The 22,020-nt window shown below is 37.5% G+C and overlaps 1 protein-coding gene across 3 annotated transcripts in view; it reads left to right on the top strand.

The window, feature by feature from the left end:
• Ercc6l2 (ERCC excision repair 6 like 2) overlaps positions 1-18,026 on the top strand; it is a 136,069-nt gene extending 118,043 nt beyond the window's left edge. For all 3 annotated transcript variants that reach the window (XM_087205190.1, XM_087205191.1, XM_087205192.1), the window contains 2 exons: positions 10,418-10,599; positions 15,700-18,026. In XM_087205190.1, coding sequence (XP_087061316.1) covers positions 10,418-10,599; positions 15,700-16,672 — 1,155 coding nt within the window. In that variant the 3' untranslated portion in view covers positions 16,673-18,026. The remainder of the gene's footprint in view (positions 1-10,417; positions 10,600-15,699) is intronic.
• Positions 18,027-22,020: the final 3,994 nt, after the last annotated feature.

Below are 22,020 nucleotides of genomic sequence, written 5' to 3'. Positions count from 1 at the left end.
CAGTTTTCTTCATATACTTTAACAAAAACAACATATCACCACAGATTGAATGCAGAAACAGGTATGAGAGTCTAGCTGTCTTTTATTAAGCCAGATACTAAAGGCACTTGCAAAAATATAAAACATAGCCATACTTGCACTAATTTTATATTTATTTGTCTTGGAAAATGTATTTAGTTTTTGTTTTAAGGAAGTCACTTATGGGCTGAGATGTAGCTCAGTGGTAGAGTGCTTGCCTATATATATGAGGCCCTGGATTCAGTTGCCAGTACCAAAAAAAGTTATTTATGTTAATATGTAATGACCTTATTATTATTCTAATGATTTAATACTTTAAATAACTATAACCAACATAAGAAGAAGCTCTTTGGCGTCCTCGATTTTAAAAGTAACACTGAAAAGCTTCAGAACTACTGTCTTAAGACCATATGGTATCACACACCTGTAAGCCCAGCACTGAAGGCACGATGATTGCAAATTCAGCCCAGCCTGGGCAATTTTGCAACTTATTGAGACTGTCTCCAATTTTAAAAAAATGTTTAAAGGGCTGGGTGTTTGTAGCTACTTGCAAAGGTCTTAGGGTTTAGTCCCCAGTACTCCAAGGAGAGAGAAAGGGAAAGGGGAAGGGAGGTACCTTATCATCAAAATTAGTTCCAGCATTGAAAACATCATTTCCTCTCCTGAGTAACTCAAGAATGCATATCAAAATAGGAATGAAAATGATCTGATTTTAGAAAACCCACTATTTACTACACCAGTTGCAATTTACTACAGCAGGTGAATCATTCAGACTTTAGTACTTTTTATTTATTATTAATAATAATCTGCACTGAACTTCACAAGTTAATTGCAAGGTCTCAGTGTCATCTTTGGCTTGATACATAGAATGTTCTTCCCAGACACTGGAGAGCGACTGAGGGCTTGTAACCAGTCAGCCTACATGGCCCTGCTGAGGATGGCAGCACAAGTGAGTGCCTGTCAGGAAAAGCACTGGCCCCACTCTTCTGTAATCATTTCATATAACAGGCATTGTTTCATCAGGGTCTTCAAGTAGTCCCTGGAGAAGATATTATAGTAACATAAATAAAACTCAGACATAAAGATTTAAACTTGAGATCAGAGCTACAAAATGCTATAGACTTAGTCATTACTACTTACTGGAGACCCTATGAAGACTGGTAGAATTGTGAATTTTAAGTATGAAAGAGACTAGTAGGGATAGCAAACCCAAATCTCCTATACCCTAGGTCACAATTCCCAAATCCTTCATTAGCAGAAGATAATGGAGTTCATAAGGTACACAGCCTCCTAAAGTTTACACCAAAGTAGGTGGAAGAAGGCCTGGCCCAGGTCCGTGGTGCTGAGTCTACTATTGGAACTCTGCAGGGAATTTACCTGATTGCCCTGCATAGAGGACTGAGGGTATTAGCCACAGTTCCCCTCTGCGTGTCTGCATGTTTTGGTGAAAGAAACTGCCATGGCACCACCTGGCCCATCCTGTGGATTGGCTGCCATCCTATAAATGAAAGAGATTTCAGTCTAACATATGCCAAAGAAGTGGAATTTATGTGCTTCTACAAGGGATGATCAAAAAATATAGTCAGTTTTTAAAAAATTATTGTAGTAAAAGACACATTGCCATTAATCCCCCTCAGGACTGCCCACTTGCTTTGAACACACATATTCCATCATTCTTGTCACTTTCTGAAGCAGTTCTGGAAGTCTTTTTTCATGAGTGTCTTTAGTTGTGCTGTTGTGGCTGCCTCAGTGTCCTCAGTTGATTCAAAATATTTACTTTTCATGGTCATTTTTACTTTGGGGAAAGGCTAGAAATCACATGGTACCAGATCCAGTGAATAATGCAGATAAGGACACAGCTTGATATTTTTATGTCTGCCTTTCCATTTGAGGGCACTCAGCAGCAGCACTCACTGTATTTTTTTGTTATTCTTCTTAAAGACACTCAGGAAAGATGATTTCCAGAACTGCTTTAGAAAGTCACAAGAGCAATAGGATAAATGTGTTTGAAGCAAAGGGAACTATTTTGATGGGATTAATGACAATGGGTCTTTTGCTGTAATATAAAATTTTACATATTCATTGTATTTTTTGATCACCCTTTGATATCCATAGTGTGCACCCCATAGTATTCATCTGTTCTCCCAATCCTGTCACTTTCTTCTGCCTCTTACATAGGTTTCTTACACAAGGAATCACCCATTTAAGTAACTCTGAATTTCCACCAGCTACTTCTTTCAGATTTAATTTGTTATGTGTTTATTTGAAGAGATACTTCCACTATTATGGATTTTAAAAATAGGCTCAGGACAGACAATATAAAATAGTCCTTTGTAGCTCCCTCAAAGCAAAGTATTATCTATAAAAGAGTTTTACTTGCCTGTAACTATTATACCTTCCAAAAGCAGAACAATAGTTACCAACTTTAATCTTCCTTTCCTCCTGAAAGAAGTTTTGGATTTGAATCTGAGTGGGGCTTTTTTCCTCAGATTTGAATGTCATTTTTAGACATATGCAGAAATCTGACTTTACTGACTTCATGGTGGGTCCTCTATAGCCAGCTGGCCTTGCTCCAAGAGAGTGAGTGAAGGTGATCAGATTTTTGTTGAATATGAAAAATAGCATTACAGTAACAGGCAGAAACCTTGAATCATTATGGGTGAGGTTTTCACACTTGTACAAAGATCCTTAAAAGTATGTCATTTTTAAACTCTCAGATGTCATTTGAATGAATTTACTGATAGTGTGCTATATGTTTTTATTGTGTTCCTAATGCCCTGCTTTGCAAAGGTATGCAAATTTATGACTTTTATCTGTTTACAGTTTAGCTCTTAACCAAGAAGAGATTTCTTTTGAACCAATGTGTAAATAGAAGCATTGCTGCCTCGGACTTCACTGTTTAGGGTTTAATGAAGAAGGAAAATGAAAGAGTACTTAATTTTTTAGGCTTTGTGGCAACATTGGGGTGATCTGGCTGATGTGAGGGTGTGGTCCCATGTGGTATGACCTTAGAGTGTTTCCTGAAGCTGTGTGCTAATCACAGGACATGGTGGAACCCACAGAAGTGTCCTTTGATGAGCAGATCCTTCAGTGAATGATCTTAGAATTAGAACTTTGAATCAGGTCCTCTGCTTGGCTTCTCAGTGGGTTAGAACCATTAGAACCTTTGATTACTTTGAAAATATCCATTTCTAGTTTTCCCATTGACTAAACAGCCTAATCATTTGGTCATTGTAAAAACAGTCAGTGTGGCTGTTAAATATAAACTGCTCTTTGTTCTTGTGTACTCTCTAAGGGGTATTGTGGAGAAACTAGCTGGGTAGGCAGATCCATTCCAATCCTGCTCAATAAGAGATTTCACTAATTGCTGGTAGCTTGCCATGGTGCTGCTTGACCATAGCTCATTCCCTCCCTGCTTCTGCAGCAGCATTCAGTCTGCATGTGAATTAGCTGGGGAGAAGAACATGGTCTGTGCCAGCTACAGGTGTGTCTCTAGATTAGCCCAAGGATGTTTGAAAGGTAGCAGAAATTATCGGTAGTATTTCTCCTCCAAAGTGAGTACTGGCCACTGATAATTACCTTTGGAACTCACTCGACTGGGTTGTAATGCCTCTTCCCTATTTGTTAACAGTTGGTGGGTATCCCTACCAATTTTTCTCATTTCCTTGCTATTCTTACCTAAGTGTTCTCTACAATTCTTTAGCAATTTATTTCCAAAACTGTCTTACTTCAATGAATATTAATAAGATTTTTCCATTAAACAGTCTCTAAACTATTCCAGTGCAGTTTCCTAGCATATAAAGATAGATTTTATATATATAGCCCAGTAAATAGAAAAATGCTAAGGTAATAAGTGGCTATGAGGTAGGAAGAATCCTGCTTTCTTATTCTTTTTTAAGCACACTGACATTAAGGATTGCTCTCCACAAATATTTTGAGTCAGTTCCTTACCCTTTCCTATAAAAAAAATCTACAACTTTTCTTTATATATATGTACATTTTAGGTATAAAATACATTTACATTTATCATTGGGTGTTTGTACCAGAACATGATGTATCTTAGTTTTTATTTTTTCTCCCATTACCTGTGTACCCTTTACCCCCTCCACCCTTCCCTATTTACAACAGAGTTTGATTCCATTTTTTTTTCTTTCTCATAATTTTTCCTTTCCCTTCTTCCCTTTCCCCTTCCCCTCCCACCATCTCCTAACCCTTGGACAACTTTTCTTTTTTTAGCTGAGCCTTTCAATAAATGTTGTTTTAATGAAAGTAAGGCAATTTGGCTAAGATCTAAGGCCTTGTATTCCAGAGAGTATGGTTTTGGCTCAATGGAATAAGAAAGAGTATTTATTATCGAACATCACTTTAACATTTGATACTGTCGGTGGGTCTACATGAAGATAAGGAACTTTCTTTGTTTTATTTAAATTCTTTTATTGATACATTTTAGGTATACAAACGTTTACATTTATCATTGGGTGCTTGTACCTGTACATGATGTGTCTTGGTTCTTATTTTTTCCCCATTACCTGTGTGCCCTTCACCCCTTCCACCCTTCCCTATTTACAGAGACTTTGTCTCCATTTTTTTCTTTTCTTATAATTTTCTATAGCAGTTGTCAACCTAAAAATTTGCAGTAAGAAGTTGTACAGAATTAAGGTTTTTAGGTCTAGTGAGTTCATTTTTTGTTGTTGTAGAGGTTTTGTTTACTTGTGCACTTTTTTTCTTTCAATTTCTTTTTTCTTCTTTACTGAGGAAGGATTGAACTGGATCTCCTAAACTTTCAAATGTATAAACTGTGCACAGTGTATTAAAATCTATGGGACATATAATATGTAAAGCAAAATAAAATACTTTTAAAGTCACGAGAAGTAAGAGGAGAAAAGGAGTGCACAGTGGACATTTCTCTAGCATTTTTCCCTGCAAAACTACTCTTATTTATTATAATCCTAATGTGTGTTTTTTATAATTTAAAACAATAAAACTATTATGTAACAGAATGTATACATTATACCTTTTTAAATAGTGGTTTTATGTTATATTCAAACATTTTACAGGTATGTCAGAAAAATTAAGTGATAACATTATTAAAATTATATCATAGCAGATAAAGTCTTTGAAGTGAGCCACTTTCAAATTAAACATTTAATCATAGGTAAGAACATGATTTTTAAAAATTTTAGTTTATTAGTATATTTTTGAATGATTTTGCAAGGATATATGAGAACAATTACTACTTTTAGAAATGATACATACTTTAATATTTTAGTTGGATAAAATTTATATGTTATACTTTATTTTTAATAACAATTATTTTTGCAAAGATAATATGTTTAAGTTCTAATTGTACAAGTGATATTAGGATCTCTTTAATTAGCCTTAGCCTACCTTTTACATTTTTAGACCTATTTTGCTATGGTCTGAAGGGAGAAGGATTTTTCCCTAATTTTTATATTTTCAACTGACTACTCCATATGCTTCAGTATTCTCTGATAAATTCAACTTTGTCAGTAACCCCATTTTTCACTCAGTTCATTTCATCATCAAATGGATTTTTAAATTCAGTGGTTTATATTACCTCGGAATAATTACTCCATTTCTTACATTTGTTGAGTTGTTTTTATTTTTAATAAAGATTTCAAAACTTGAATTTGATCTTTGCATACAAACACTGTAATGAAAATACCTAACAGTGTCCAATAATTTATGGAAATAACCATGAACATAGAAATTACTAAGTGATAAATTATATTTTAACAATGTGAGGCTTTCTAAATAGATTAGCAAAAATACCTCCGTACAACTATTATACAAAGTTCTTTTGTTCATAATTCCTTTCTTGCTTTATTATTGTAACCTTAATCAGAATTGCAGATTCTCTACCTTCAATACCTTCAGGAAATATTTCAGTACTCAGGAAAATATTGATAGATATTTTTGAAGAAAACTTTTAAGAAAAAATTAGGGGCAGTGGAAGCTTTTGCAGAAACTGGAGCTTCTGCTTTTTTCAAGTTGTGATCTCAAAATCTCCTGTCAAATACAGACACACTGATCCAGTGATCACCATTTCTACCCTCTTTTGAGAAGAGGAGTGGCTTTATTCTACTTCCTTGAGCAGCCCAAGCAGCTTTACCCCCTATCTCCTAATGTTAAGAAAGACAAATTACCTTTTAAGTTTCTAATCCACCTCATTTTATTAACTTCATAACTTGATTCTTCACTCCTATTGCTACATCACAGTGTTGCCTCATGGAAGACTTCCCAGCTTTGACCTAAATGATAATGAACAAACTGAGTCCATTTCGCATAATCTAGAATCTTTTTATCTTGGCCATAGATGTTGTACTTTGCTACAATAAGAAATTGTAGCTACAACTGTACTGTGGTATTATTTTCTTTGTATCAGCTATGGTAAAAGACTGATTATACTACTTTACTCTAAAAAGCAGTGAAACTACTTTTCTAACAAGAGCACCAAAATATTTATAAATTAAAATGAATATTGTTTTTCAAAAAATAAGAATTTTTGAAAATTGTGTAAATGGTGCTACCGCATGAAACAGGAGTCTTAATTCTTTCTGGTCACATACACCTTTAAGAACATGGCAAAAGCCAAAGTCTCTTATGTCTAAAAAAATATGAATGCTTACACATGTAGAAAATACAGCCATGGGGTCTTCTTAGACATCCATTTCTTAAAAACTCATCTAGAGGCTCAGTGGACACAGGTTAACGAGCCCCCACTCCTCCTGAATGGAAAGCAGACCCCCACCCCCACCCCACAACAGATGTCCATGAACTTGTCCTAGGAACCTATTCTGTAATACATTATCTTACCTGACAAATGGAAATTAAAGTGCTAGATTAGATGCCATAACATTTGAATCAGTTGATTTTGAGATGAGTTAACTGCATGTTTGCAATTGCGTATGCTAATCAGCTGACTGGATTATCTGGATTGATCCAGTCCAATCGCATTAGTTTTTAAAGGCAGAAAACTTCCTGGCTGAAGTCAGAGTGTGGTATGACCATGGAAGAAAAGTAAGAGAAAAACAGTTGTCAACTTTTGAAGGGAACCACACGACAAGTATTGTGGGCAACCTCTGGGAGCTGAAAACAACCAGGAAATAGATTTTCCCCTAGAGCAGCCCTGCCAGCACCTTGATTTTACCCCACCATAATCCATGCCAGACTTACATACAGAAATGTTATATAATAAATTTGTTTTAAGCCAGCAGTGTTGTAGTAACTTGTTAGCAATAGGAAGCAAATACACTACCCCGAAACCATACATATTTTATACTCTCCATCTTTAGAACTCCTGTTCAGAAAAAACCTTTTAGGTTTAGGCTCACAAATTCCTAAAATCTTTTTAATATAACTGGGCTAATTTTTAAAAAATTTGTTACACAACCTTGTTTCAATAAAGTGTTAAAGATATCAACTTAAATGGAAATCTGCAACTAGATACTTTCAAAAATAAGAGGTAGAATGCTGAGCCCTTGTAAGAGAAAAATGTTTTTCTCTCTTAATTATTGTCAAAAAGTATCAGGTTTTTAAAATGAGAAATATTCAGCAAGTGTTAAAAGACTCATGTGTCTGATAGCTGTGGTTTCAAAGACTGAATTTTCCTGAGGAATTTATAAAAATGATTTAAGAAGATGCACTTTGACAAAACATGAGCTTTGTAATTCTGCCAGGGTCAGAAAGACCAAGCATAATCATGTAGATAATTGAAAATCACCATTCTCTGACATGATCTCACCATGGCTTCATAAATTGCAGTGTATGAGGGGGCCTCTCTTAGCTGGCCCAGCTCCTTCTCTTTGGGTTTACTCCCTCTGCCTCCGTATAAGGATTTCATCTCTCCTTATAATAATGAATAAGTATTTCTAGGAGATCATCTAATATGATAAGCCTTTAGGAACTTCTAGGCACTCATCTTGTTTTGTGGTATAAATACATCAAATCTTCAAATTTACCTTTAGAGATCAACATTTTCCTCTCTTTATTAATAATGTGTTAAGATGTAATTTTTTTAAATAATGTCTTTAAGGAAAGTATTGCCAGTGTTACGGTTAGGAGCAAAGCTCCTAGTTCAACCTGGCCACTTACCATTCTGTGAGTGTCCATGTGAGCCACAGTGGCTTTCATTTATTTTCAAATAATTGTCAATTTATTCTCATTAGAAATGATTTCCTACTAAATATATACTATTATTTAAGTCTTTTCCAATAAAATAAACCTGAATATAAGTTAGAAAAAAAGAAAAGCTAAATGTGCCATATTTTTTCCACAATGGGCTTATCATTTAAATCACTTTAGGGTAGGAGCTTCTTTGTAGAGGTAAATATATTTATATTTCTGTCCTTTCAAATTTAGTAGCTTGACCACAGCAACTTAATAGGTATTTAGTAAATATTTGTGGAATGAGAAACCATTACCTACCTTCATTCTTTGAATGTGTCTTGCTTCAACCCTGTTGAACTCCTATCAAAAGAAAATTATATCATTAACAAGTATCTGTGTCTAATAAACAGTAGTACTCTTTGTATGTTTGAAAATTTCTTAAATGATAATATAACTGAGTATAAAACTCCAGATTCACAGTTTTGTTTCTGTGTGTTGAAGATATTATGCCATTAACTTCTTGTAGTGGTGATGTTAATGAGAAGTCCAGTGTTAGTTTGCATTTCCTTGTGGGTATCTTCTTGTCTTTTCTGTCCAATAATTTTTAAGATACTCTTTTTCTGTAATATAACAAAATACAGATTTATTGTCATTTTTGCCAATAGGGATTCTCTATTTTCTGTTTGACTATCCATACCTTCTTTAATTTCTATTATTAGCATTATCTCTTCCATTTTCTCTGTTCTTTCCTTCTAGATTTTAGAAATTTTTGGATGTCTTCTCTTAATTTCTCTTTTTTTAAATCCCTACAATAACTTCTGAATAATATCAGCTATCATTGTAGGGCTATTTATTCTACTTCGTAACCCATATTTTTGTCTCTATCTTTTAGATTTCAGAACTACATTTCTTTTGTAAAGTTTTATTTGGTTCTTTTTCAAATCTACCTATACAATTTCTGATTCTTGCTAGTGGATTCTGTTTCTTCCTTTATCTTTCTATACATGGTTATTATCTGTAATTCTTCAGATAGGAGTCTTCATATGTGTTGCATCTGCTTACTTTCATGGTGGTGGGTTTTATATGTTCTTTATAAGTTCATCTGAATTCTTTTTCCTTCCATTGGAATCACAAGCATTCTTTGGATTATAGAACTCTGCCTATGGTATGTTTTTGCATTCACCACTCATTAAGATCCATGATTTTCACTGGTTCTTGGCCAATTTTTTATGTTGGTTTTCACTTAGGTGCTGCAAAACCAGATTCCACAAATGGCAGCAGCTGTCATTCCATATTTTCTCAGTGATTCTACCTAGAGTAAGAGGACAGCCTGGTGAGGCAGGCAGCGGAACCACTGAGCTAAATCCCCAGCCCGAAGACAGCCTGATTCTATCCTGTGTCCCAGTTTAGGCTTACCTAGCTTTAAAATTGGATATCCTTTTTAACACCTGCTGTCGTTTTTGTTCCTTCTGTTTTTTAAAAGGCAGGAAATTAAATCCTTTCTGTATCCTCTCTACGAATTCCCATCTCCCCTCTATTTGTTTTTGTACCTGGAGATTTTGCTTTCTTGTTTTTGATTTTAAATACAGTTTTTTTATTGTTAAACTGTACAGAGGAAAAAATGCATCCAGTAGTTTTTTTTTTGAATGGAATGTAGACATTCTACCTATTCATATTTGTCAAGGAAATTGGAACCATATAGTTTAAAATTATTTTTTTCTTGACCCACTATTAGTAACAATTTACATTAAATAAGCTATAAAATCAATTTAATTCTAACTATAATTTACCAGCTATAGTTAACATCTTAAAATCACTAAATATTCTTATAATCCAGAAAAGATTGAAAAGTGCAACTTATGAAAATAGTTTATTTCTCACATAAAGATTGTTCACTTTATCTAATGTATAAAATTAAATAACTGAAAGACTACATAATAAATTTACAGCTACTAAATTTTAACATTTTAGAGAGTCATGACACTTTATGCCATAATGTATAAAATCATTAGTGTTTTTCTTACTTGGGATAGTAGGTGTCAGCATATGTATCGGTATGTCCACAGTCTTGATAATAGAAATATATTTTTCCTATTTTATCTTTCTAAAGATCTAGACTGACATCTAACAATTATTTCAATTGGAGAATGTAATCCACCTCATTTAGAGTGTATTGAGGAAAAGCAAAACATTCTTTATGTTTGGCCAGACTTAATTTTCAGACTTAATTTTTTTCAGACTTAATTTTTGCTTCCTTCCCCTTTTTCAGCCATCTAAAGGAAAACTGAATGTGGATACAGTGACACATAAAAAGACAGACCAGCCACCAAATGAAGAGGGCATCTCATTTCCCTTTTACATTTCACACCCCATAACCCAAAAGAAGAAAAAAATCTACCGAACAGACCAGAATACGTTCATAATTGGAGAAACACCAAAAGTAATCCGCAGGTATGTCATCTGTGACAACACTAAACTTTAAGAATAATTATCAAAAAAAGTTTAACTCCTCAGTAAATAACAGATTTTGAAATATAACCATATCTGATACCTGAATATTTCAGGTAAGTCTAAACTTTCTGATTTTTAAAAAAATTCCAAGTGTTTTCAAAAACTAATTTCTGACTTGATTTTTTTAAAATCATAGAAGAAAACAAAGTATTTAAGTGTATTCATTCACTGAATATTTACTGAGCACCTAGTATATGTGCAGGCATGCTGAGGGCTGAATATACAGCATAAAACACAGACATAGAGCTTATTCTGCAGTAGTAGGGCAGGGGTTGACATCAACCGTAACAAGTATAAAGTACAAGGAATGTAAAAATAAGTAACTATAAAATGGACAGACTGCCTTGACAGAAAATGGTGAGATGGCAGGAATGGTAGTGGGGCTTTCTGGTGAACAGTCAGCAAAGCCCTCTCTACATAGGGGACATGTAAGTCAGACCCAAAGGGTGACCAGGTGAAGAGTATCCCTGAGGAAGGAGGAGGTGTGGTGTTTTGGGGGAATAAAGAACAGGCTGTTAGACTCAGTGCACCATGTGGAAAGTGCCATGAGATGAAGGCAACACAGATGGAGTAAAGCATGTTAAGTCTCAGAGCCTGTGGAAGCAATCTGCATTATGTTCCAGATACAGTGCATAGCTGGTGAAGAATGATGTGACCTGACGTGTCTTCAAAGGATCCTTCCAGCGTCAGTGTGGAAGAGGGCAAGTGGATGAGGGCAGATGATAAAGAGCCAGGTGATGGTGGTTTGCACTAGTATGGTTGCCATGAGATAGAACCAAATGGTTTGGGAAGGAAAGGGACCAGCATAGATTTGTTGAGTGAGGAAAACTAGGAGGAAAGTTTGGAGTGAAAAAAGTCAAGAGTTCTGTTTTGCTTCTACTAACTTTGAGATTCATTGGAAATGTCAGGCAGTGGGTAATGAGTGTGCTACTCTGGGCCTGGGGATTGGAGATGTAAACTTGGAAGCTATCAGCATGGAGGTTATAAATGATTTTCAGAACCATGGCTCTGTGTCAACAGCCTGGGCACAGAGTACAGGAAGGAGGGAGGAACCCCAGGACAAGGCCTTGCGGGGGCAGCCTCTTTTGGGGGGGCAAGTGCAAAGTAGTCCTAGGGTAGGATCACAGAATAAGGTCCTGAAGTCCAAGTGAGGGTTTCAAAAAGACAGGGATACTTTATCAGGTTCTGCAGAATCGGATGGAATGCAAAGAGGCTAGGTGTTGGTAGTAGAGAGCTCATTGCCACCTTGGCACAAGCAGTCTGAGTGGACCAGTCTGCAGACACTGAGGCAAGAGCCATCCCAGAATGAGGGATCCCTGCAGTATCAGAAGGAGCCTTGTAGCTAAAGGACATTGTGGGGTCCATGAAGGATTGTTTTAAAGCTTGGGAAGATAATAGGTTCTGCTTTGAGTGTTGAAGGAAAAGACATATGGGGGGGTGGGAAGTATCTACAGAGAGATGATTCCAGAAAGACTGATTCCTGGAGGCAGAAGAGAGCAGCATGCAGACCACCCAATGACTGGCTTTTGAGAGGCATTCAAAGAGAAGGGACCAAAATGGGCAGATATGGTGACATTTTTCTCAGTGAATCAAGAATTGAAGCCATCAGTTCAAAGGGGATGAGTTATGAAATAAATTACTTGTAAAGTAGAGAGAGCAAGCTTAATAATACTGGACTTCTTTGGTGATGTTAAGTGGTAAAGCTTTCCATCTAGGCTTGTGGATTTTATTTAGCAAGCTTCAGCTTCTCTGTCGTAGGCACAGGGTAGAAAGATGTTAGGTTTTACCAGGGCTTAGAATGGAGAGTGAGAGAAACAAGGAAGCCAGAGGTGCTTATAGAGGAATGATGGTACAGATAAACCCAAACTGGTGAGTGAACAGGCAAGAGGACCAGTAAATTGGAGGGCTTGATAATCCAGCAGCTGAGCTACAGCAGAAGACTGATTTCTGTGATTTGGAGATGACAATGACAGATGGAATCTTGGATGTGGGGAAGTAACATGGAATTGAGATGAGTCTGTGGAGATCAGATATAGAAAGTGATGGACTAAGTGTTGGGTGGGACATCTACCCAGATAGTGATGCTGTCAAGAATGATGACAAAATATGGCGTAGGAATCAGATTCACTCCATGTTCAGTCACTAGCATGGAGCAAAGAAGAGAAGCAGGGAAAGAGGATCCATGGTCCTTTGTTTCTTTCAGCAATGTGTATTTTTTTTTTTAAGGATAAGGATTAGTTCTTGTCTCCCTTCCTCCCTGGTTGGCCAGAGTGAAAGCTGTGGACCTCCCTATGGCCACATGACTATCTGGATGTAGAGCTCAGCCCTGCTGCCATCCCTCAGAAAGCTGATGCAGAGAGAAAGTGTTGCAGCTCTGTACTTCCTGAGCTCCTCAAGAAAAGGGGATTTCAAATTTTATCATTTGTACATAACTCTTTTTTGATACCCTTGCTAAAGAATACCTATCATTAGTTTGATTTCCTTTTCTTCCTTTTTTTCCCTAAGTGGCTGACAGAAGTTTACTCTAGATTCCTATGTTTTCCTCACTAAGTGGCTAGCTTCTGCTTCTGGTTATACCTTGCAGTTTCTTACATTCTTAGAGAAAATTCCTTTGAAATCCCAGAATGAGGAAAATGAGTTAGAAGGCAAAAATAGAATGAATGTTAATCATAAGCCATCCTATAAGGGGCAGCCATGTGACATAATTTACTTGCAGGCTACGCAGGTTCAGCAGGGTTTGCAGCAACTCTCCCCCAAAGGTGACAGGCTGCAGGGTCATGGAGAGGTCATGGTGTCAGAACAGCAGAAGTGACTTTACTTTGGCAGCAGCTGAGTCACCACCACGTCTTGGGTAAATAAAAGAAATCAGTTTGTAACTCTGCCAATCGCTAAATCTTTATAAGCACAAATATTTATTAGAAGGCCATGAAATGGATTTGAAGATGATTAATAAACAAAATAATATCTTATTACTTCATTTGAAGTAAAAACTGGAACCTGTTAAGAACATGCTTGCTTTCCATTGGAAAATCACATTGGTGATTTTCAAGGCAGAAATCTGAGAGCTTGTATTTGTGTTACTGAGTATTCTGTTGGAGATGAGTGTGACTGTTAACCAGGGTTTGGATTTGGAACCTTGAACAAGACACTGTGGTAAGCACTGTGGAGCCATGACAAAGGAAGAGGCGCACATCATTGCAGACTGCCGCAGACACCAAAGTGAACACAGACTTGATATGACCATGCTCCTACAGTAAAGTAAATCATTATTTTCTGTTATGTATAGGATGAAATTTAAACTTTCGAACTGGGCACACAGACCACTTAGGGTTGTCAGCCTCTTTATTGGCAGGTTCCCCTCCAAACTGGACCTGTGCACATGTCCCCCTCCCTGGAAGATGTCCTCGCCATATTTATCTGGCTGACTTGAAGTGGCAGTAGAGAAGCCCTCCCCACCCATTTTGCCTAGCAGTCATCACTGGCTTGGGTGCCCTTCTGTGAGCTCCAGTTGGGCCCTGTACCTATAACCTCCACCACAAGCCTCATCACCACTCTATTCTAGTAAGGTCCTCATGTATTTGTTTCTTTCAGCTAGACTAGAAACTCCTTGAAGATACAGAACTAGATCTTGTTTACTGTTGTATATTTACTACTGTGGACCTACCACATAGCAGGGGTCATGAAATGTTTGCTGAATGAATACAACTTTGAGATTTGTAATAATGTGCTACAACACCATCTGTGTCTCTAGAAGTATTTACCAACATTGGACTTCCCTAACTCATCGTACAAACTCCACATTAGCAAAGCAATACCTTCTGTCTTAGTCTGCTTTGACTACCATAAAAAATACTACAGCTTGGGGAGTTCAACACACAGAAGTTTATTTCTCATTTCTGGAGTCTGGGAAGTCCAAGATGGAAGTACTAGCTAATTCATTTTTGGCTTGCAGATGGCCCCTCTTCTCACTGTGTCCTCACTGTGGCAGAGAGGAAGAGAGAGTAGAAGCAGGAGAAGTGGAGAAGGGAAAGATTAATAAACAAGATAGTATTTCATTACTTCATGTGCAGTGAAAACTGGAACCTTTTAAGAATACTCTGTGCTAGCTCACTAGCTTTTCTTCCTGTTGGATTGGGGCCCCATCCTTATGACCTTATTTACCTTTAATCCTCTTAAAAGCCTTGTCTCCAAATACTGTCACATTGGGTACTAGGACTTCAACATCATTTTGAGGGAGCACAACTCAGTTCGTAGCACCTTCACCTATATATGGAAAAGAGCAGAGTGCGTTGCCCAAGATACTTAAATAATTTTTCTGTCTCCATCTTAATCAGGTTCCAGGAAGCCCATTTCCTCATACATGAATATAGCAGCTTTTATTAGTATCTTATACTAAGAATACAGCTTAGTTCTTCAAATAACATCTCACTTCTAACCTCAGCTGTATACTGAAGTTGGACCAACTGGGGAAAAAAGAATCTAGATTTATCAGTTTAAAATTTTCCTTTAGCCCAGCTAGCTCAGTTGGTGGAGCATGAGACTCTTAAAATTTTCCTTTAGGCTCCTCAAAAAGTTTTGTGAAATTTCTGTTGTATTTATGGAAGGGAAAAGAAGAAAGAGAAGAAAAAAATGTCTTTATTAATTTTTAGAACCCTTTTTTGACTTATTTCATGGAACTTGAATGCAATATGGATTTTCAAATAAGATTATATAAATTATAATTCTCATGTCAGTCATAAATTGGCTCCCTGGAGGAGTAGCATGCTGAGATCCCATAATTCCCAGGAAATACCTAATAGTATAAATCAGAATAATTTTAAAAGCTAGTGATTTCATGAGCTAAAATTTCTTGTCAATAACATAAGAAGAGCGGGCAAATTCTCTAGGATAAAAGCATTTTCATTATGGAATTAAGCAGACATATGCTAAAGGAACAAAACAAACATAGTTTTGCTTCTATTTTTCCCATCATTGATGATGAGTTCCTCAAAGATAAAAAGTAATAAAAATAACCAGTGGTTTTATTCATTTTCTCTTTAGAAAACAATTTGAAGAAATGGCCTCTTACTTTAACTTCCCTTCTGTAAAGGAATTTGCTAAACATATAACTAATGCTACATCAGAAGAACGACAGAAAATGCTAAAAGACTTTTATGTTTCTCAGTATCCAGAGGTAAAAGAATTTTTTGTGGATTCAGCTTCAGAGTTAATCGGATCTGCCCACAAGGAAGAAAGGAGAGTCAAGAAGAAATCTAAAGAAAGAGAACCTCTTGTAAAAGAAAAGCTGTCAGATTCTAAAACTTTGTCTTTTAATGAGTTTGCCAACAAATTTTCCCAGACTTACAGCCCCAAAATAAATAAAGGAAAATCAGTTAGGTTTCGAGATCATGGTTCCTGTAGAGAAGAAGCACTTTCTAATGATGGGGATGTTAAGAAATCACCCACTACCTCTCCTCAAGAGATTGACAGTGGGAAAAGCAGCCATGCATCCAGAGGCACTGTGGCCTCTCACTTCCCGCACAGGAAGTTCAAGTCACAGGAGAGCACGTTAGAGAATACCCTAGAAGACGAATGGGACTTCACAAGAACAGGCATTGCAAGAAATGGACACCTTTTCAAATTGGAAAACAGAAAGACAGAAAATCCAGTATTAGAAAACACTTGTGTGGAAGGCTTACTCGGTGACACTTCTATTCTTGATGACCTCTTTAAAAGTCAAGGGAACAGTTCCACAGGACTGCCAAAGAAAGTACTTTCAGAGCCCGTGGAGAAAGCAAAGCAGAGACCAAAGGATTTCTGGGACATCCTGAATGAGCAGAATGATGACAATCTCAGTAAACTCACTGACTTGGCAGTGATAGAGACACTGTGTGAAAAGGCACCCCTCACTGCAGCCTCTAAAAGGAAAGCAGCACTGGAGCCGTCTCTCTGGAAACCAAATGAGAAGTTCTTATGGAAAACATTTAACCCAGGAGACACAGATGAAAATGCAACCAGTACACAAAAGGAGTGACACATACATATAAATGGATTCTTATACCAGTGAATCACTCCCCTCAGTATAGACAGGACTGTATTCCACTAATTCTATTACCTTGAACATCATTGTCAACATATATTTTTATTAAATTTTTGCTTTAGGATTTTTTTAGTCTAAAATATCATGAACTTGGTTTCCTTGATATCTGATTTGATCTCTTATAAATATGACTGTTAAAGTATAAACCTTTGTTATGAAATAAAAAACATTCTAGATTTTTTACCGGGAGACTTGGTACATCTGTCCTACTGGGTAATTGTATGACCTTAGAGAAGTCACCTGCCCTCATGTGCATCCATTTCCTAACATGAAAAGTACAGGATTGAACCAGGTCAGCATAAGGATCCTTCCAGTTTAAAAACCTTGGTGCTTTCTCCCAAGTTGCATTTAATCCGAGGCCAAAACATGCCCCCAAATCAGATGTATATAGACATATTGGCAGTCATTTGGAAAATGAGTGTTTTCCTTTTCCCTTGGCATCATGTTCTATTATTAAGTTATTTTAGTTGAAATTTGTAATTAGTACTGAATATATGGTGTTGTTAAAATGGTAATTTATAGCAGCTCAGAATCAAAGGTTAATGTTGCATAACTATGTGAGACATAATGCTAAAGTAATAGGATTTTTACCATTAGCCACAGATACCAATGCTTCAACTTTTTTTATACAACTTATGATTTAGTCCATGCAAGTAAAGCTTTATATACTTTTGTATTTCTTAAATAGGAAGAAATGAATATTTTATTTAGTTTAAAACTAATATTTTGTTGAATTTAATTTATATTGCTCAGATCCAAACTGGAAAGTGCTGTTGTTGAATTCATTCATTTTGAAACATTCAACCCCGGTATTCTGTGCGAGCCCCAACTGTACAGATGAGATCCAGCTACCAGTAAAAGCAAGGAGATTATGTCTGTAAAGAATTGTGTATGTGAAGCCCCTGGCATCATGCCTGGCACAGCAAAGGCAGGGACCTGGGGCTGGTACTGATCCACATTTAGATGCACTCTTGCAACTTGCCCTCAGCGAAGCTCACAGGGCTATGGCAGGAGGAAGCAATCATCCATAAAATGACAGTGAGTCAAGTTGTGGTCAGAGATCACTATTAGAAAAGGGGACTTGGGACTGTCTAGGATATAAAGCCATCACTTAGAAGTGAAACACACACACAAAACCCGAGTCTTTTCTCAAGAGCTGGAATGACCCAGTATGTTTTTCTTTAGGATAATCTTTTATCCCAGAGAACTATGAAATATATTTTATATCATGGCATACATATGTATTTATGCATATATGTAATTGAAATAAAAGGTTCATGAAATAGTATTTACCCTTAAAGCATCCAGTGTATATTGATATTTTTCTAGGAGTGAGTGTGTGTGTGTGTGTGTGTACTTTAATTCACCCATTGAATTGATTTCATGAAGAACACTGCTTCAGATTATATAGTTAAGTCATCTGTTTGCTACTGACTTATGTCCAGACTTATCAGATGCTACACTTCTCCATTAAAGGGCTTTCTATAAAATGACTGCACCGTAAAGGCTATTGTTGACTGGATATATAGATATTGTCAGCTTATTGTGTGGCCATCCATTGGAGGAGCTTTGGGAAGGTCCTTTGCTACATGGCCCTTTGGGGGACACATAAGACCCAAAATTCTAGCATTCTGCCCTGGCCCCCAAAGATTCACATCCACCTCACAGTGCAAAATGCATTTAGTCCATCCTCAAGAATCCCAGATTTAAAACTATTTCAGCATTGCTCAGAAGTCCAAATCTTTCTTTGAAATGCAAGGCAAAGTCAGCCGTAATATCCCATAAGAGTCAAAAAACTCTGTTTCCCAGATACAATAGCAGGACAGGCACAGAGTAAACACTTCATTTCAGTTTATCTACTTGACAGTGTAGTTCAGACATTTTAATAAAGTATTTCTTTCATAAAATACCTTTAAGTTTTTCACTTGAACATGACCTTAGAAGCACAGAATGATAGTCATACAAATGTTAGTCTTATACTCTTCAAATATAAAGAAATACTATTAAAGAGACTCTTCAGTGATATTCAAAATGGGAGTAATAATGCAGACCTGGAACTTACAAATTAGTATTCTCAACAGTTGTTAGTGAGACTGTTACCATTATTACTGTGTAAAGACTGTGCCATGCACAGTGCAGGGCCAGGTATGAAATGAGCCAGTCCGTGTTTCCAGAAGAAAAGATGTCAGAGTTCACTCTCTGCAGTGGAGAATTGGGAAGGCCTGGTTAAACCACTGGTGCATCTGGGAGCAGATGTGCTAGTTAGTGTCCCATTACTATAACAAATACCTGAGATAATCAACTTATAAGAGAAACGTTTTATTTGGCTCAAGGTTTCAGAGGTTCCAGTCCATAATTGGTTGGCTCCATTGCTTTTAGGCCTGTTGCTATGAAGTACCTCATAGCAGTAGCACATGCTAGGACAAAACCACCCTATATTGCCAAGAAGCAAGAAAGGAAAAATGAAAAGAGACTGAGGTCCTCCAGTCCCCTTCAAGGCCACACCCTCAATTGTTTGAAGACCTCACACTGAGCCTCACTTAAAGGCTCCACCACCTCCCAGTACCACTGCTTTGGGGAGCAACCCTTTGCCACATGGCCCTTTGGAGGACCCATAAGATCCAAATTCTAGCATTCTGCCCTGACCCCCAAAGTTTCATATCCATCTCACAGTACAAAAATGCATTTATATAGTCCATCCTCAAGAGTCCAAAACTTAACTGTTTCAGCATTGCTCAGAAGTCCAAATCCAAAGTCTGAAATGCAAGGCAAACTCAGCTGTGATATCCTGTGAAAGTCAAAAAGTTCTATGCTTCCCATGTGTAATGGTGAGACAGATACAGGGTAAACTCCTAATCCAAAAGGGAAGATTCAAAACATAGGAAGGATCAGACCAAAGAAAAATCAAAACATAACAGGGCAAATACTAAATCGTTTATTTCCATGTCCAGCCCCCAGGACACAGTATAATCGCATGTGGACTCCAAAGGGCTTGAGAAGCCCTGCCCTGTGCCCTTGTTGAGTACAGATCAAACAGCCAGTGCTGGGCTGGCTTTGCAACACTGCCTGCAACTTCCTTCGGCAGGTGTTCCACATTGCTGGCATCTTTGTCCTTTGGTCTCCACTGCAGCTTTGCCTCCACTCGTAAAGCTCCACACATTGCCTTGTCAGGGGATCCCTGCAGAGAGTCATGCACTGCCTAGCCTGCGAGGCTTTCCTGAGAGATCTTAGTGAAAGCTCCATGACCTCATAGCTCTTCCATTCTACATGTCTGCAAAACCAGCACCACATGTATGACACGTGGTCTGCCACCAACACAGGCTATACTTGGACTTACTTGAACCATGCATGGCTACAGCAGCCTCTGCCTCACTGGTTGAACATGGAGAAATGAGTCCTTGGGCACTTCTGGACATGCGGAACAACCTAGGGCTCTTAGTGAAATCTGAAACATTCATACCTGCACTCCTTTGAGCCTGTGATGGATGGGGTGGCCTTGCAGATTCCTGAGATGCCCTCAAGTATCTTTCTTCTTGTCCGGGAGCAAAGCATTTGGCTTCATCTTAATGGGGTTAATCTCCATTGGCTTCAATTTTTTCTTGCCAGTGTGCAAAGTCTTCAAATCATTCTGCTCTTCTCCTCTCTGCTCTCAATTATCACTACTAAATTTTGGGTAAAGGCCAGTGATACCCACGAATCACTTGAAATTGTTTGAAATTTCCTCCACAAGAATAGTCCATCACCTTTAAGCTCAGATTCTCACAGAGCATCTCAGAGCATGGACAAAGTACATGCAGATTCTTTGCTGCAGTGTAATAAGGATGGATTTAAGTCCAGTGCCCAAAAGAGTCCTTATTTCTGTCTGAAACCTCATCAGCATAACCTTTTCTGTCCACAATCTCAGCATTCTATTCTCATCCCTCATCAGAATTGCCGTTTAACCCACATTTCTAGGGTTTCTTTAGCCTGCTTCCCCAAATTCCTCCCATAAATCACTTTCCAAAGGCTTTTCCACATTGTCAGGTATAGTCATAACAATGACTCACTTCTCAGTACCAATTTTCTGTTAGTAGTCAGCTTTTCTTTACTATAACAAATACCCAAAGTAATCAGCTTATAAAGAGAAATGGTTTATTTGGGCTCATAGTTTCAGAGGCTCCAGTCTATGTTCAGTTGGCCACATTGCTTTTATCCTGGTGACAGCAGCACATTATGGTAGAAGTGCATGTGAAGCAAAAACACTCCTGTTGTGGCCAGAACATCAAAAGAAAAAGAAGGGACAGTACCACCGTCCCTTTGAAGGGCACATCCTAATACCTAAAGACCTCCTACTATGCCCTACTACATCCCAGTAGCACCCCCTTGGGAGCAAACCTTTACCATATGGACCTTTGAGGAACACAAGATCCAAACTCTAATGCAGTGATGGCAAACCTTTTAGAGCTTTCAGTAATAACACACAGCCAGCTGTAGCATGCATGCCATAAGTTCACCACCACTGCTCAAATGGATGCTATGAAGTTTCAGCAGTAGGAGTCCTTCCTACACACACCACACTGGTGATGTGTCACCAAGTTCTGCCAACTAAATGGGTGGTCTGAGGAAAATCTTAGCACTTCCAGCCTCCTTTTTCCCTTTAAATTAGAAGTGGATTGAATTATTGGTGTTCAAGCTTTTTTCTTTTTTTAAGTACATGAGCTCCATCTTAATCAAAAGCTCAATTATTAAAACAATTAAAATAGAGATCTGTTGGTTGAAGCCAACAGAGATAAGATCATTGCTAAGAAACCTTCCAACTCCAGGCTTCCATGATCCTGTTCACCACAATCTATTTGACTTCATTTTAAAGCAATGGTATGGTTTCTGGCTGCTAGTAATCACTGCACAGTTATTAGTAGTGGAAACTGACACAAATACCAAGAGACTTTGCACTTGATATCCTAGAGGCCCTAAAACACTTCTTCAAGGAAGTTAGCAACAGTTGCAAGTGGTGCAACTGTCCCAAAGTATTCAAGGCAAAGGAGCCTTTGCAGAGATGAGTTGATATAAACTCATCAGTTCATGGAGCATGAGAAAGCCACAAGCAATATAGGGTTGTTCTTTAGTTAAAGTTCAGCAAGTAGTTTTAAAATTCTGGTTCTCTTTCCTTTATGATGTTAAATATTCCTCCTTTATGAAATGATTATAGTAGATCATAGTTTTTAGGTTTTTTGTTGTCCCAACTTGATATAAAAGTTTGTAACAGCCAGAGATTTAGCTCAGTGCTTCCGCCACCTGCCTCG

Source organism: Heterocephalus glaber, unplaced genomic scaffold (genome assembly GCF_053883595.1).
Source record: "Heterocephalus glaber isolate CG9 unplaced genomic scaffold, H.glaber_assembly_v1.0 deba00000594, whole genome shotgun sequence".
NCBI classification, from domain to species: domain Eukaryota; kingdom Metazoa; phylum Chordata; class Mammalia; order Rodentia; family Bathyergidae; genus Heterocephalus; species Heterocephalus glaber.
Note: the sequence above shows the minus strand (reverse complement) of the source record. Positions and strands in the feature narration are given on the sequence as shown.